This window comes from Protopterus annectens, chromosome 7.part0 (genome assembly GCF_019279795.1).
Source record: "Protopterus annectens isolate FY-2018-M chromosome 7.part0, PAN1.0, whole genome shotgun sequence".
Classification (NCBI taxonomy): Eukaryota; Metazoa; Chordata; order Ceratodontiformes; family Protopteridae; genus Protopterus; species Protopterus annectens.
Genome location: NC_056739.1, coordinates 1,185,717,885 through 1,185,736,440, shown reverse-complemented (window position 1 = coordinate 1,185,736,440; position 18,556 = coordinate 1,185,717,885). Strand labels below are relative to the sequence as shown.

The 18,556-nt window shown below is 38.1% G+C and overlaps 1 protein-coding gene across 1 annotated transcript in view; it reads right to left on the bottom strand.

Moving 5' to 3' along the window:
• BTBD1 (BTB domain containing 1) overlaps nt 1-18,556 on the bottom strand; it is a gene marked incomplete in the record, with an annotated part of 873,751 nt that overhangs the window by 168,338 nt on the left and 686,857 nt on the right. The window contains 1 exon segment of the mRNA XM_044077796.1: nt 1,648-1,794. Within this exon segment, the coding sequence (XP_043933731.1) occupies nt 1,648-1,794 (147 nt within the window).

Sequence of the window (18,556 nt, the reverse complement as noted above, 5' to 3'; positions counted from 1 at the left end):
TTTGTTTTATTAATTTTACTAAAGATTGAATTAATTCATTAATAGGCCTGGATTGTGTAATACACTCTAAATCTGCTACACTTTCGTAATTTAAACATGTTGCATTTTAGTAATATATTTTACAGTACCTTCTTTACAGCCTCCAGCAACTGCAAATGGGCTGACATTGTCAGATCATACAGTCAGCATTATTTGAAGTGATAAGAACAGTCTTATTTTCAGCTTCTATTATGTAATCATTGTTGCATATTACTGTGATATAGCCTTCTCTACAAAACTGAACTGCAAATGATTTCAGCATTTAATTAAAAACTTTTACTCTGGCAGTTAGTGCAGATGACCAAAGCTCCGATGTTTAAACATGTTGCTTCCTGTGGCAAGGCTGTAGGGCTTGAATCTTTCCACCTTCATTTGCCTACTGTATGACACTAAGCAAAATCGCTTAACCAGGGAGTGCTCTGGAGCATTGAGGCCAGGCTCTTTAATGGTCTCCATGACTAAACAAGTGTTGTGCACCAGAAATTCCCTACTGCATAGCTGATCTAGTTGAGGAAATATCACCAGCACACCATTCTTTTAATGTAACCTAGGCAATTTATTCTTTCAAGGTCACAGCAGGCACTGAATTTTAGATGAAGCACTGACAAGCAAAACTGTTTGCCAGCAGCAAACTCTGCATTACCAGTTCTCTTTAATGGCCAGTTGCATTTTCAATGAATGGGAGTTTCAAGGGAAGAGACGTTTACTGTTGCTTATGCCAAGTCTGTTTTCAATGCGAGACTTTTTTTTTTTTTTTTTTTTTAAGCAAATGGCAATCAGTGTCTACTATGAAATGTTAAATTAAATTTGAAATATCTGTAATCATTGTGAAATTAAGAAAATAATATGCACACTGACAGGTCTGAAAAGTGTTTATGGTAACTGTGTATGGGGGGGGGGGACAAGTAATGGAACACTGGAATTGCTGCATGGTGGGGGTCCATAACCTGCCTAGGGTCTGACTTAACCATGACAAGGGTCTGAATGCAATTATATATCATGTTTTAAGTATCATATTGTCAAACCAAATATCTGCTGACAGTGTCAAGGTAAGCTGCAGACTGAAAAATACCATGTATTTTAAATCCAGAATAGGTTCCAATATGTAATTATCTCTTCAAGCTGAAGTACATTCATAATATAAAACATTTTGTTTTACTTGTGAACAAGTCTGAAAAGGAATACAATCAAACATACATTAATGAGAAATTAATAATGAGTTAGTACAGTCTTTATAGATACTGCTTTCAATATAGAATTCTATACCATAAACCTGTGGGCAAACCCAAGATGATGTATTATCTTGACCACTGCCAAATGCACTGCTACAAGGCAGGCAAGTTATTTGGAAGCAATGCCAGTGTTATCAGACTTCCAGCCATGTAAAGGTCCTGTTATTCTCATGGTGTATACACTGCTTAATACCAGCATTACATATTTGCCAGATGTTCTCACTCAGAAGAGGCACAACGTGGAGAAAACATGGTCTCAAATCAACCTGTCAACATACATCTCTTTCCAAGTCACCTCAAGCCATTCTGACCTGTATAACAAGGGCTGTTCCATCTAAGTGACATTACAATACTGAATTTCAATGCATATTCTTACCTTGAGAGTTGCACATGCCGTGTAGCTTACATTCGGCATTATTTCTATAGGTTCCTTAAACATAACTCTAAAAGTACTCGCAGACCCGTCACAGCTAAATCCAGTGTCATTCTGCCCCACGGCTTGGCTTTTGTCATTTTCAAGGATCTAGGTTACAAAAGAAAAAAAGTGTATTTGAGAGTATTTTAGACAATGTTGAATAAAGACAACAAAAAGAAGATTATGCTAAAACATGCCAGTCCAGTACCACAGAACAATTACTTTTCCTTAGGGTCATCAGATCTACAAAAATTCTTCAACATAGACATGATACTTAATTCAAATAATTAAAGAATAGCCTATACCATAACTCTGAACTTGCACATAAGAATGATTATCAACCCCATCTTAAATCTGTGCTCTTTCTTAGATTTCTGTGTTTTTTTTATTGTAGCTACCACCCACCTTTTCATTTCTTGCTAGTCAAGGATTCCTGTTGCAGCTTGCTGCTATTTTAGATTGCCTAAAATAACAATCAGTGAGTAAGTTATCACTCTCCATGAGGAACTCATTGTACTGGTAACAGTTCAAGCTCTGGAAATGAGAGTATGTGAAGTTCTGGTGATGGTGGTCACAGTCATATTGCTGGCTGGTGGTCATAGGATCATAGAATCATGGAAGGTTACTAGGTTATCAGCCCTAGATCCTTTTTAAGGCTAGCCATTCATGCCCCAATTTTCCCCAATTATCAATGCCCAAAGGCTAGAATGGCTTTGGTATATTCTTGAGCCTTAAGGCATCTGCAAACTGCCCTATCCAGAAGGGACACAGGTGACAAGCCAGGGGTGAATTTGTGATTTCCCATTAATTTGGTTGAAACTGCATTTGAAAAGGCTTAGGGAAAAATTCTGTTTCACATGAAAGGGGAGTCTGTTACAGAGAACGGGCAATATCTGAGAGACATACTTGTCCCTCCAACACATTTTGTTTATGATATGGATGAGGTTTAGATCCTTAGATCAGGTAATTCTAGTGCAGTTTTGTTTTTGTTTTTTTGGCGAATGTGTAGCAGATCCATCAGGGCTAGATCGGAGGATGCCTTGCAAGTTAGGCATAGATCACTTGTCAGTAGTATGTAGGAGACTGAGTACAAGGACAGGGCTTTGAGGCCTAATGCACACGACTATTATTTGCACCTTGCATTCTTTTAGTGAGGAACCTCTGTGGCCACTCCAGCTATTGCAAATGCCTGGTCAGGCAGGCTGTATTGTGCACTGTACTTGATTATTTGTCTAATGAGGTCTGAATGCAGTGGGACTATGATGTCCTTAAATTTGCATGCCATGCCCTTACTTGTACGTTGTGCCATGTAGAAGTATTCTTTCACTACTACGGACAGATGGTGATCAAAGTTAAGATTACCGTCAACCTCAGTTCCCAAGTCCCTTATCAATGAGTCTGCTTTTAGAAGAGTGTTACTAACGCAGTAATTTGCAGGGGTGGTTGTCTGCCCAAAGAGTATAAGTATGCATTTTTTGCAGTGTGTTTTAGGCCATGGTTTTGGCAACAGTCGTATGTCTGCTTCAGACCCTCCTGGAGGGCATCTATATTTTTGGGGGATTCAGTGACTGCACCCAGTTTGCAGCCATCATTAGATTTGTTCAGTCAAAGGTCTTCTTCATTTGCTTTGACTTCAGAGAAATATATTCAAAACAGAAGAGGTCCTAGTATGAAGCCCTGTGGTACACCACTAGTAACAGGCCTCTTGGTGGAGGCGGTTCCCCCACCCTAACTTTATGCGTCTTATTTGTGGTAGGCCATTTGGCTCTCCATTGTGTGACATAGGGATTTATGCCTAAATTTGTGAGCTTGTCTATATTACACAAGTGAGGTATTGTGTCAAATGTCTTTGCCAGGTCATGATAGACAGTATGTACCATTCTGCCCTCATCCATGGCTCTAGTGACTTTCTCAAAGAAGTTCACCATGTTTAGTAGGCATGACCAGTGTTCTGCTCTTCTTAAGACCCTCTAAAATGCAACATGCAAATGACATGAAGACAATGTATGCACACTTCTACCTACCTGACTACCCTGTCACACACTGCCTACAGCTTGGCAATGTACTGCACCAACTATCTCTAACTAGAAGTGGGTCTCCTCATGTTTCCTTCAGCTATTAGGACTCAGTCTTCATCACTGTTGTAGGCTTGTGATTCAACAATGTTCTTAAACTCTAGATTTTACAATCACAAGAAAGAAGAAATATGACCAATTCAGAAGCAAAATAAACCTCTAAAGTAAAACATTCTGACTAAAAGAAAGGAAAACCTAGAAAGCTATACACAGCAATTCATGTTATGGCAAGGGATCATCATAACTTTTCTCTCCTAGTCTACATGATCTCTTAGCAGTACATGACATTGTTGCATGATTAAAATTTTCCAGTGGGTACTGTTCTGAACAGTCTTCCTTACCTCCTACTTTTTGGGACACTTCCAGAGGGTGGCCTGTGGTTCACATTCTTTGTAAATTTACCATCTGTAATCTGAAACACCCCATCACTCAATTTTATGACTGCTTTTGTTTTATAGTATAAATGCTACTCTCTTTTTATTTCTCCAAGTCTTTTGGGTTTCTACTACCGTGACGGAAATGGACCCCATTCCTAAGTCAAAGTATGATTAAAGTTCATGAAATTAGTATTGTTTCTGTATTTGATGTTGGCCAGAAGTGCTCTTTGCAGCACCCACAATGTGCCCAGTATTGACTCCTTCGGCAATTCATTTGTACGTGTATCAATAACATATACAAGTACGATTATAAGTTCTTTTTTTATAAGACCCATTGCTCCTACTACTATTGAAACTGTCTGGGTATCCTTTTTCCACATTACCTTTACTTCTGCCTGCAAATCCTGGTATCACATGAGTTTGTCTCTCTCTGTACATAAAATACTGTAGTCACTGGGTGTAGTAATTTCAATGACGAAAGCTACTTTTGTTTTCTTTTAATGGACTACTACATCTGTTTTTCTCATCTATTTTTTGAACTGTTGGTAATGGGTGATCCCAAGCGATACAAGTCTTTATTTTATATAATGCTTTGTGTGTCTCATGTTTTCAATGTTTTTCAGCTTCTTTGTTATTATAATGCTTGCACAATCCTCAATGTAACAGTATTGCCACATTATTATGCCTTTCAGTATACAGTCCTTCTGCCATTAGTATATCACAACCAGCAACAAGATGTGTAATTGTTTCCATTTCTGTTTTACAAAACCTACATTTGTCTGTTTCTCCCCATGTTCAATGGACTTTGTAAAACAACATGTAAGTAGTCCACTATCTTGGCTCACCGATATTAACCTTTCTTGGTTTGGTTTAAATGTACCACTTCTTACCCAGGGTCCATATCACAACATCAAACTTACAAAAGTTTGGTCGTTGTAATATCAAACCCTTACGTCCAAAACCCAACAAAATCAAAAGCACAAAACAGTGATTTTTTTCCCCCAGGGAAAAAAATTGCTGTTCCGTGACAAAAAAAAAAAAAAAACAACTTAACCTGAAACTGAAGTGGGGGGGAGCTTCACCCCCACACTCCCCCCCCCAACGTGGAGGGCTGTGCCCCCTACACACCCTGTACTTAAATATACCAACTCAGAGATCGCACCACAGTAGAGGAAATAGCAAAGCCCCAAAAACAGCCCACCAATTTTTTTCCCTGGGAAAAAAGTTGATGTGCCATGGCTTCGCTATTTTCCACTTTCGGACTTTAGGGTTTGATATTACAACGTTCAAACTTGTTTTAGTTCAACGTTGTAATATAGACCCTGAAGCATTCAGTCCTGATCAACATGAGGTTGTTCCAAGAGTTCTCTATACTTGCAACTATACTTATGCATTTTCCACATTTCTTGCCTTCTCATCTGATCCTTCACCTTATATTCTTTCTTTTGTTTTTTTGCCACATTCAGTTGCGGTTTGATTTTTATCTTCTTCTGGTTTGATTTCCATTCCCGCTTGACACAGATATGCTTCTGTGGTTCACACATTCTTAGCAAACTTACCATAAGGAATCTGAAACACCCCATCACTCTATTTTATGACTTTTTTTCTAGTGTACATGCTACCACTGGGGCATGTCATATGTTGGAGTAAACTGATGTATCAAAGATGCAACGAAATCCAACTATACCTCTCCTTCACTGGGGCACATGACTGTAGCATTATTGCTGACCAGCAATAAACTGCTGAAATGGAGCTAAACAATGTACCTGGTGCCACTCCCTACATGCTCCAGATCAAAACCGTAATTCTAAAACAATTTGCTATGAGAATTCAAAATCAGGCTAGCCACACTTGCTACAAAGTCCTTTTAAGTTGCCCATTAAAAAAAAAAAAAAACTACTGCAGTTTGCAACTCAACCAACAAACTTCTCTGCAAACTGGCACTGGTGGTGCCCAATCCCTCAGTAGAGTTATATTCAGGGCACCCAAACAGTACACACTAATAAGTGCTACAGACAACAAAAGCAGTTACAAAAAAAAGTTAAACACTAGTAACAAACAAAAAAAAGTACAAAAAAATCTACTCACTGGACCCTTATGCCACAAAGTAAAGACACATATAGGCTGCTGCTGTCATAGCACTGTACTTCAGATGGCTACATACTAACTTGTCAAATCAAGTTGCATTCCACTTGCACTAACAAATAAAAGGCAACAACGGACCACTCAGAGTCTCTTTTTTGATATTGTTTTGTTGTGAAAGTCAAAGTTTTTGTTAGGATTAAGCCTCTCCTCCCTGTACCCCCTACAGCCCACATCAATAAATTCACTAACTTTGAGACATAGCAATCTGATGGATAAGGGGAACCTCCCTAGTACCTCAAACTTCCACAATCTTGCTCACACTGCTTACTACTATTCAACATAATCATATTAGTACAAAAACTTGAAAAATGTTGATTAAATACATGTATCCCACTTCCCAAAGTGCAACAATGGAAATTATTAATAAAATACTTATTTCCCCTTCCCATGCATTCCAGTTGCCAATCCTCACCCCCAAAAACACTTGTACTATGCCAAACAGAACACCAGCACACCATAAAAAAGTTGCATTTGGGACAGCCTAACCCCAGTCTGAATGTCTTTATTCCCTTTTTCAAAACAAAAGAAAATGAGCCATCAATATCTTCGACTTCTACAAATGCTAACAATGTGCCCACTGCAGACTTATCCACCCAGCAACGCCCAACTACACGAGTACCATATACAAACATATGGCATTACTCTCTTACTGGGACCAGACACCAGTCTCACTCCTCAGGAGCTGACTGCTTACTGAAACAATTATGTTATATTTTCTATGGGACTTTAAACAGACTATCAGAACTTCACAATTTATTAACATTTTAAGACTTGCATCTGAATCCCCCCTTACAAGCAATACTACTGTTACTGGGCAGTTTTGCCAGAAAACGCTACTTCACACAGTGACTGTACAATCACCATCCTTTAAAATGGAAATTAGCAATGGTACTTCACATATATAAACTGCTGAAAGTTTTGTCTCCAGATATTAATAAATGTATAAATGTTTTTACTCTGTTTAATCTAGTGAACATTTCCTTTTTAATTTGAAAGTCCAAACTGTTTTGCACAAAACCTGAAAAATGTCATGTCTGGGATTTCACCTCAGTTACACCGGCACTGTTCATTCATCCATATGTCAGATATGTGGACATATAATTTCAAATGCCAATAAACCAGCTTCAGTAATTACAATGTCATGCAGGATAAAAAAGTGACTCAGCAGATGTGTTAAAGAAGCTCTATGTGGCTGCAAGGCAAAAACAGAAAGATAAAGAAGACAGATAATAGCAACAATCTGTTCACCAGTCCAGGGGACATCAAATGCAAATGGGAAGAGTACTTCAAGAAGATTCTGAATGAAGAAAACTTCACAAAAGTTGCACTACTGCATGCACAGCCTATGAAGGAAGGAGAACCCAGACCAGATGTAAAAAGTTCACTAAGGTAAACAAAGTCAGGGAAAGTGGCAGGTTTAGATAAAATTACAACAGATTTGAAGAAATGGCTCCTAAGGGTATTCATCAGAGTATGGAGAAACAGAGAGGAATATCCTAGATGAATGGGGGAATAAGCATTCGAGTGCCTGTGTACAGGAACAAAGGAGGCATTCACAAATGTGGGCAGTACAGAGGTATCAAACTCCTGTAACACTGCATGACTTTGCTGAACAGGGTGTCCAATAACGAGTATGGAGAGTAGTAAAAAGTAAGATGGAAAATGAGTGTTTCAGACTGACAGCAGGATGCAGTACACGACCCAATGTAAGAAACTGACGAAAAACTCAAAATGGACATCCTTAGACTTAGAGAAAGCATATGGCACAGTCCCACGAAAACTAATTTGGGCAGTCCTGCACAATGGCTCAAATTCCCAGAAACAGTGGCAGAATTACCAAAGGCGACACATGTAAAGACTCTGTGATACAAGTACGAATAGTGCTCAGACTCACAAAATGGCTCCCAGTTGGAGTGGGTTTGCAACAAAATTCAGCTGTGAGCCTATTCCTATTCATACTTGTGACTGATTACATCAGTGAACAGGTTTGTGGGGACAGATCAACAAACCTTTGTGGATGCAAATGATGTAGGATTACAAGCAGACTGAATAGGAACTTCAGCAAATGACTGGGGACTGGAATGCAAAACAAAGGCATGTATAATGAAACTAAGTACAGGCAAGACAGTGGTCATGGCAGCAAATGGAGGAAATCAGAAGAAACTGAAACTTGAGACAGAAAAGAAAATAGTGGAACAAATTAACAGCTTAAAGTATCTGGGAGGTGTGGCTGAGAAGAAGGGAAGTCTGAATAAGGATGTCAATCATATGGCACAGAGTGTCAAGGTGTGGCAGAAGAATGCCAAAGAAGCTGAAAAGTGTACAAAACACTAATGTGATTATGTGACTAGTGCCTCTGTGCTGTACAGACACCTAGGAAGTGAAAGTAGAGTATCTCAGGAAGCTAGAGGTGCCTCAAATTGGTAGTAGGATGCACACTGTGGGGAAAAATGAAGAAATGAGAACATAAGAGTGGAAGCCAAACAAGGCCCAGATGCACAGAATGTCAAGGTGGTTCAGTCACATGGACAGAAAAGAAATACATCTGGTAAAGCAGATATGAGATAGGAAGAAGTCAAACGGAGACAAGGACCTCTGGTCAAGAGCTGGATGGACTGTATGAGACCTGCATTAGCTGGGCATGACTGGTGAAGAAGGTAATAGAGAGGCTTTGAATCGAGAGAGGTGGAAAGAGTTAAGTTAACACCCTGACCCCATATACGATGGGAAAAAATGGGGCGGAAAATGATGCTGATGATTATAAGTACTTAGTGTGTCATGTAGTGCACAAAAGTTCTTCAGTTTCAGTACAGACATCGTGGAGGCAGACCCCTTTTAATGTCTCTGTTACTTATTAAGCCACCTGACATGACATTTCTAATATAAATGTGATTTTGTATGGGGAAAATAGCTGCTCTACAGTCATCAATGTAGGGAAAGCCACCACAGACTGTGGCCTGACTTTCATAGCTGGACAGATGTCACCTTACCGCAGACATCTTCATATATCTGGTACACAGGTGGCATCAGCAAAACTACAGTTGTTTAAACTGAACTTACACAACAGTAAATGTTTGAATGATCATTGTTGCAGTAGCCTTAGCTACATGGGTTACATCCTATCAAGGATATAACAGCCGGCCAGCTTGCAAAGCTTCAAGGCATCTTCCATGCATCCAAACTGTCACGCAGTTCCAGCTGACCTGACTAAAAGCCATGTTTGGGCATGAAGCCCTTTAGAGCTTTCCTGCCAGCAGAAAGAGGGAGGCTGAGTCCTGAAAGGCTAAAGCTAGGAACAACAAAAAATAAATGTCCACACCCTGGAATAAAAAACACAGCAAAAACAATGGAAATGGAGGGAGGGAGGGAGCGGATACTGTAGAAGTCATCAGTCGAACATCTAGTGTTATAGTAAGTTCAACTTATACAACTGTACTATGTTCATCATATTGACCATTGCTGCAATAGCTGTATGGATAGATTACCACAGCCAACTACATTTGGGAGGTGGAAGGAGAAGATTCCAGGAGTCCTTAGAGAATGGTCCTAGCAAAACTTGATCTCGAATTATAGAAGAAATCAAACACAGTGCTTTGTAAAAGTATGTACAAAGGACCAGGCAGAAGCTTTTAGGATACTTCTAGAATCCAACCCTTTCCAAAAAGCCATTTACAATGGTAAGGCCCTGGTGGTGTGGGCCTTGACCCTGCCTAGAATAGTCTTGTTATGAGTACACAGTTAAAGGTAATAACCTTAGACAACCATTTAGAAATAGTCTGTTTTGACACAGGATGTCCCTTCTTACCTTCATAAGAAATGAACTGACCTGAAGATATCTGAAAGATTTAGTTTTATCAAGACAGTACCTGAGAGTTGTATGTGGACATCAGAGGTATGGAGTTATCCTTTCTCCCTCACTTTTGAGTTCAGAAAAGAAAATGGGGTGATGGAAAGTTTGGCATAAAGTAAACTAGGATACCACTTAAGGCATAAAAGAAGGATTACTTCTCAAAGAAACCCTGTCCTTGTCGAAAAAATGTAGGGTTGGCTCACCATTAGCTGTGACCTTAGCAGAGGTCAGAGCAATCAGTAAAACTGTTTTCCATGTTAAGAACTTCAAGTCAGCCAGATTAGCTGGTTCAAATGGAGCAAGCGTTAGTTTCTCTAACACAAAATTAAGATCCCAAGGAGAGGCCAACGGTTTTCTTGGAGGCCTCTTATGCAAAACCCCTTTCAAGAACATTTGACATAAGACTGCATTGAAAGAGGAGGATCCATGGGCAGACATGCTGAAAAAGCTGATAAATGAATGATGACAGACGAGTACGAAAACCCATAGGATAGTAACTCAAACAAATATTGTAAAAACACTGAATGGGTGCTGGTTATGTTCATGGCACCGACTGCAAGCCTCTTCCATTTGCTAATATATGATTTTCTAGTGAAAGGCTTTCTTGCTTCCATTAGTACATGCTACACACTTCCTCAGTAAACAGGTGCCTAAAAGGAATTAAGACCGTATCATCCAGGCAGTTAGCTGAAGATGATTGATGTTTTGGTGTTATCAATCACCCCTGTTCCTGTGTAAGTAAATCCATTCTGTGAGGAAGCTTGTGGTAACTGCCTCTGGCCATTTCCAAAAGAAGAGAGCACCATGGTTGCCTGGGCAAGAAGTGTGTCACCACATTAATCTTGGGGGATTCTTTCTGAACTTTCAGAAGTAACCTTTACATTAACTGAAAGAGCTGAAAAGCATACAGAAACATTCCTATCCAAGGAAAAGAAAAGGCATCTGTCTTTCTGGCCTTCTTGCACGGAATCCTGGAACATAATCTAGCCAGTTATCATTCAGAGAGGAGGCAAACAGGTCTACTTGAGGAACTTCCAAAAGACAGTTCAAATTTTGGAAGACCCCCCTGATCTAGTTTCTATTTGTGAGGGTCTGCTCTGGTCCTGCTCAGCTCATCTACCATACACCTTTGCTCTGATGGAATGCAGGATGTCTGCAGAGTGACATTATGCTGTAAAGGTGTATTTCAAGATAACATGGCTAGTCTGCAAAATGGACATGATCTGGTTCCCCCCTGCTTGTTGATGTAACATATGACTGTGACATTGTCTGTAACCACTTGAAGAGGTCCCGGGGACCAAAGACAGTTCAGACAGTTGAGTACCACGATCAGGACAAACATCTCCCTGAAATTTATCTGCTTGTGTCAGTCATTTGTATCAAGCACCCACTACACTTTTATCCCTTCTGAAAAATGTTCCCCAAGCATAGTCTGAAGCGACTGTGGTGACTGACTACTTTTGAGCAGAGAGGGAGAAAAGGGGGAGAGAGTTGGATTTAAGGAGATCTGATGTTTCTGCCAAAAGATTTATCTTCTGACAAACCCCATCACTGGGATTTGAAAAGATAAAGGGTGTTGATGCTGGGACCCAACATATTTCAGACACCACTGTATCTTTCTCAGGTGTTGTATCTTTCTCATGTGGAGTCTTGCCAGGGGTATCATGAGAATCATAGATGCCATGAGACTCAACATCCTGAGGTATTCCTTCACAGTGACCAAAGTCAGAGTGGAAAACCTTAGAGACAGATCTAAATAAAGATCTGTTTTTTCTTCCTGTGGAAGAAAAGCTCTTTGAATTGAGGTGTGTAGTTGACATCCTAGGAATGCAATCCTGCGTGAAGCAATCAGGAAAGACTTTTGAATGTTTTTTTGGAATCCCTGCTTGTGTACAAGATCTCCTACCCAAGACACAGAGATTCCTGACAGTCTGAAAAAGACACTGCAAAAATAAGCAAATCATGTAAATACTGAAAAATGTGGATACCCTGTAGTCTGCAATAAGCTACAACTAGAGCTAGACATTTTGTGAACACGCCTGGTGTGGTTAATAGTCCAAAGGGCAAGGCAGAGAACTGATAATGTAATCTATACACACAAAACCTTAAAAAATGTCTTGACGTTTTATTGAATAGGGATGCGATGATAAATATCTGTTAAGTCTAGTGTTACCAGGAAAATTGAAAGAGGAAGTAGTAACAGGTTGTGAAGCATTATTGTTTTTAATTTGGGCACTATCACAAACAGGATTATGAAAGAAAGATCCAGAACTTGTCTTCAAGCATTTTCTTTCTTTGGCACTAGGAACATCCTTGAATAAAATCCCCTCCCCAACTTTGAAGAAGGAACTGGTTCTACCACTCTTTTGGACAGCATGTGGTGAAGAACAGGTGGAAACGAGAGTCTGGTCTGGAGGATGAGATAAGCCCCCCCTAGAAAGGAGGAATTTCCTCACCCTGACATCTGTAACGCTGATGAATAATTTTCATAACCTATTTGTCTGAAACAATCTGTTGCCAAAGAGAAAAATGGTGATTTAGACTTTCTGGAAGAAAAAAGGGGCCAGGGTGGGAGGAAGTCATAAGGTCTCTTGCACAGTCAGACTTGTTGGGTTCTCCTTGATTTTGGGTGGTTTGAGAATTCTTTTTGGGGCACCATTACCATTTATTCTTAAATGTCTGTTAACTTGAATTTTGTTTATTGAGTTTTTTGCCAAAATTGGATGAGGAGATAGAAAATCTCTTTATTAATATGGAAAAGAAGGGCTAAAAAAATCTTACAGTTTCCCTGGATCAGCTTGCCCCCTTTCATCACACTTTTTAATTATTTCTGCAGCAGAGGAGTCAAACACAAATCTCTATCCAATGGAGAATTTAAAATCTAATTTTTAACATTACCTGGGAGGTTCAGAGAATGCACCCATGCAAACCTCCTCAAAACAGCACCAGTGGCCATAGCCCCAGAAGAAGTTATCAACAGATTCTCTCACACACACACACACACACACACACACACACACACACACACACACACACACACACACACACACACACACACACACACACAATTTATTTAAAGCAGATTTTTCCTCACAAGAAAAAACTGCTGATAAAACATTCCTCATACTTTCACAATTTGCCAGAACAAACTTTAAACACTTCAGAATTCTGAAAATCAAGGTTGCAGTTTACACTTCCCCATACATATCAGTCCTTATAAGAAACAGTAGGATTGGAATTAATTAAGTGGTTAGCAGCAGTGGGATCAACTAAAGCTATTGCTGGTGGATCAGGTTTGGGAATAGCATATAACAATTTAAAAGACTAAGGAACGTTATACACCCTATCTGCCTTTATTAGGGGCAGCTGGTTGACTATCAGGAAAATTGCAAGCAGTAACACACAACCCCGAAAGTAGATAAAACAGGAGGAATGGTGTAGCTTCTGGAAAATTCTTCTGTAGCAACTCATGGTATTTTCTGAGGAACTGAGAAACCTCACTGTTCTCCCACTGAAAACACTCACATTCTAGCAACCGTCTCAGACAAAGAAACCCCACCCCCACCCCAAAGGGAGAATCAGAAACTGAGCTATCCTCCAATTCTCTGTCAGAAAACTAAAAAAAAACTCTATTCATCCTTGCATGTTCCTGTTTAGATTCAGAATCTTGAATCTTGTCAGGAAAAAAAGGAATCCTCTGTTTTACAAGAAACTACTACACAAGAAGGATCAACAGCCCAAATTAAACCCTGAGCCAGCACCAGTAAACTACTCCTATACAAAGGAATTCAAGTAGGAGTAGATACCTTCTTGATTTTCCATTTCTTTTTGGCAGAAGGGGACCAACCATATTGCCAACAACAGCAGCTACTTTCCCAGGGATGGACACAGCATTCTGACACAACAGGGAAACCTTACCTGTTTCCCCTCCCTAGATTAACAAGAGTGGCTCTCTTTTGCCCACTGAGGGGACCCCAACAGCTGCAGAGAATGTGGCTAACCCTGGTCCACAGTGGTTGTAGATGCTATACCCGAGGGATTTAGACTAAAAATTAAGTGGCAAACTGCTAGCCTGCTGTGATGGCACGGGCTGTTTGCTTAATTTTTCTGTGTGTGTCTGGAAGAAGATTCAACTGTGGAACTGGTAGTTCCATAGTCAAGCCGAAAATGGTATCTCTTTCCCAAGGAAGACAAGTAGCAATGGTCAATAAACACTACCAGTCCACAAAAGTTACTTTTTTGACAGAAAAAAAAACAGTAAAAAGCACTTTAAAAACATCATGCCAGCCCACAAAAGTAAAATAAACACAATTTCTCTACAGAAAAAAAAATGTTTTCAGTTACTTTACACCACTTTTAAACTTAGAGAACAAAATTGGCATTCCATTTAAAAGTATATTACAGTCTCGAGACAGTCTGTTAAAACACAATTCTCCTAATTTTAAAATAACTTTCATGAGTTCAAAGATGGCTGCCATTCTGTGAACACTGCTGAACTGCAGCTCTTCACTTAACCTGAGAAAATCTAAACCCTGAGTCGATACCAAGAAGCTTTTAACATCAAATCTTCGATAAAATAACTTCAACTACATTCAACTATCCTGTAACAAGAAGAAAAACCGGGAAAAAATAACTTATTTAACATGATTATAATAGATTAGCTAGCTCTGAAGAGAGAAGCAAACAAAGGAACCGTGTGCTTTCTACACTTTGTTTGTGTTGGAATAAGATGTCAAAAGAGGAAACAAACATGGACATAACCACTACTAAGACAAAACTTTCGGAATTACAGTCACCAGAAAAAGATGTGATTTCTAAAAGACAAAAAATTACTAAACTACAGGAACAACAGAAGCCAGGGACTAAAACTAAATCTGATCAAGCACTAAACATGGAAGATATCAGAAATGCTCTGTTACCCATACAAAAAGCTCTGAAGGAAATGACTTGTCAAATACAAACATTTGGAAATTCTTGTACTCAATTGCTGGAAAGAATGGATAAGACGGAAGCTCGAATTTCTGAAAATGAGGATAAACTAACTTTACTGGCAAAAAAAAAACAAATGCACATGATGTGGATATTCAGGCTATGCAAAGCAAGATTACTGACTTAGAAGCAAGATCCAGGAGAAATAACATTATTATTAGAGGAATTCCAAAATCCATTCAGTATAATGAACTAATCCCATCTATAACACAAATATTTGCAGTGCTTCTTAATGACTCTGATATGGTGAAACAAATCATTATTGAAAGGGCACACAGAGCTCTGAGAGAGCTACAAGCATCTAATACTCCAAGACCTGTATATGTTAAAATACTTAACTACCAGGATGTTAGCAGAATACTTACTACTGCAAAACAAAGTGGAGTGTATATCATGTGGAAAAATAATAAAATATCTCTGGCCTAGGATTTACCTTTACAAGTCAGGCAAGCTAGACAGTTTATCTCCATACTGCAAATTTCTTATTGACAAATTAAGTTTCAAATGAAATACCCTAATATGCTTACATTTACAACAGATGGGACTAAATACTCTGTTTCTACCAAAAATGAGGCAAAAAATCTTTTTCTAAAAGTCTTTAAGGGTTTACCTGCATCAGAAACTTGAAATGAACCTCCGTTGGGACTGGCATGCTCCTGAGGTCGGATCCATTGATTACTGTGCCTCGAGGTCTGGGTAATCCTTTGTTTTCGTTTTGAATGCTTTAGGTCTCTTCCAGAGTAATAAAATTGTTTGTTTTAGCTAATCCTGGTTACCTGCGGCCGTTTCCCGAACTTTTATGGCTTCTACGAGCTGTTTTCGTCGATGAGAAGACAGGAAATGCCTAGAATGCTGTCGAGGGTGTGGATTTCGTTGTGGCACTTCTGGAAGTCCGGCTGCAAAAGCGGTCCCCCATCGCAAGTGTTTTGCATGGTTTCCAGGCTTGGGAAACCAAAGGGAACTGTTTTAAACATTTTAATGTTTATTTAACACCAAATAATACTGTAGTATGGTAATTTAAACACATAGGAACATCTTTATTTACTTCCCTTTTAGTGTTTAATAAAAATCTTGTAGTTATATTATTTAGTGAAGGTGCAGGGATTTAGTAATGTTTTATAAAAATATAACTGTTAATACAGTCCCTATTGTACTGTTTAGATGTGATAGTTTATATTACATTAGTTAGATACTGGCTTGTTTTAGTATAAAACTGTGATGGTTCAAATATATAATCAGAGACTTTAGTAGTTAGATGTATATTTGTTTTATTTATTTATTTATTTTTTGTTCTCTATAGGATGTATACGTAATAAGAAGACAACCATGTCTATATATCAAACTTTTATTTATTTTTTTAAAAAAAGGGGAAAAGAAGGGGAAAGAGGGAAAAAAAAAAAAGAAAAAAATGACATTTTTGACTATAATAATTGATGTATGCGGTTTATGTATAGATAATCAAACTACTAAAACTTTCTTTTTTATAGTAATATTATATCTTCAATTTGATTTGCTTAAACAACAGTTAACCAAAGAGATGTAGATCAATGGCAGTGTTTGTTACGGAATGTTTAGTTTAAACTTTGTCGTAGTTAAGTTAGATTATATAGGTCTTAACCGTGGAACAGGTTTGAAATTTTATAATCTGATGCCTTTACATTTGTTTGTTTTCTTGACCCTTTTAATATTCTACGTTACATAAGACCTATATATGTCCTGGTCCAGGGTTAGAGTGGGTATTGCACTGGTATAGGACGGGATGTAAAGAATGCTTCCAGATTATGTACGTCTTTAAAGTCATTTTATTTTTATTCTAGGTTTTCCCTCTTAAACTTTTATTGTACAGACAACCCTTTGAATGTGGGAATTAGACTCGTGGAACGTTAAAGGGCTCCAGAACTTAAAGAAGAGGAAACTATTGTTACACGTATTGTTGCAGGCTAAGGCGTTGTTTATATTACTTCAAGAAACGCATTTAATGAATGATCAATAGGTTGATATAAAAAAAAAGAAGTGGATCAGAGAAGTAGTAGCATCAGAAGGTAAGACATACAGTGCTGGGGTAGCTATAATTATTAAGAATCAATACAAAGAGAAGATCTTAGATTCTAAAACAGATAAAGATGGGCGATGGTGTTGTGTTATTCTTTCGTCCACTCTATTTAATAAACCTATTTTACTTCTAAATATCTATGCGCCCTGTAATGATCAACAATTATTCATAACATCATTATATCCAATTTTGACACAATATGATAGATATTATATAATTGTTGGAGGGGATTGGAATGCTTACCAAAATCCGAAGTTGGACAGATCTTGTCCACAAAGAGCATTTAATAAGCATGCTGTATTGGCACTGAGTGATATTAAGGAAGACTTTCAATTATATGACCCTTTTCATTATTTGAACAATGTCAATAACACAAATAATTATACCTTTTATTCACCATGTCATAAAATGTGGTCTAGAATAGATTTCTTTTTGATTTCAAGAACATTGATTAATTTAGAACCTCTAGTTGTTACACATGCACGTCATCTATCAGATCACTCAAAAATTTCGTTAAGTTTTGCTAAGGAAGTAAAGGATACCCTGCAGCAAAGAGGTTATAATTGGTCTCTTTACCGAAATCTCTTGAATAAGGAGGAAATACATGAAATCACAAATTACCTGAAAGATTTATTGGATAGTTTAAAGAAACAAAACATACACCTGACATTGAATGGGCGACCGTTAAAACACAAATAAGAGGGATCCTTTTGCAAAAAGCTTCTTATTACAAAAAAATACAAAACAGGGATATTCAAAAACTAGAAACAAAAATTAAGATACTTGATCAAGAACTGATTCAGAACTTTAATGCTCAAACAGAGATGGAACTGCTTAAATGTCGAAAGGATCTCTTCTTAATTCAAAATAGTAGATTGACATTTCAGGAGCATAAGACGTTAGTGAAGTATGCTAATCATGTTCAAACACCATCAAGAGCATTAGCTAGGATCATTAATCAATCGAAAACAGCAGTACAAATTTCTGAAATACAATTTAATAATACAATATATTCTACAACTGAGGATATCATTAATATTTTTGAGCAGATATATACTAATATATATGACGGGCAAAATGATATGTCCTCACATAGAACTTATAAACGATTTTTACAAACAATTAACTTTCCAAAAATAGAAGAGAATATTCAAAGTGATTTGATTAAACCGATATCTGAAGAAGTAGTATATACAATTCAACATATGAAATCACATAAGTCACCAGGTCCTGATGGTTTGACAGTGGAATTCTATAAAGTGTTTGCTGATATCTTCGGTAAAATACTCTCATATGTATTTAATTATATAATTAGGAATAAAATTAATGATCCTCATCTTAACGCTTCAAAAACTATTTTTATACATAAAGTTAATTCGGA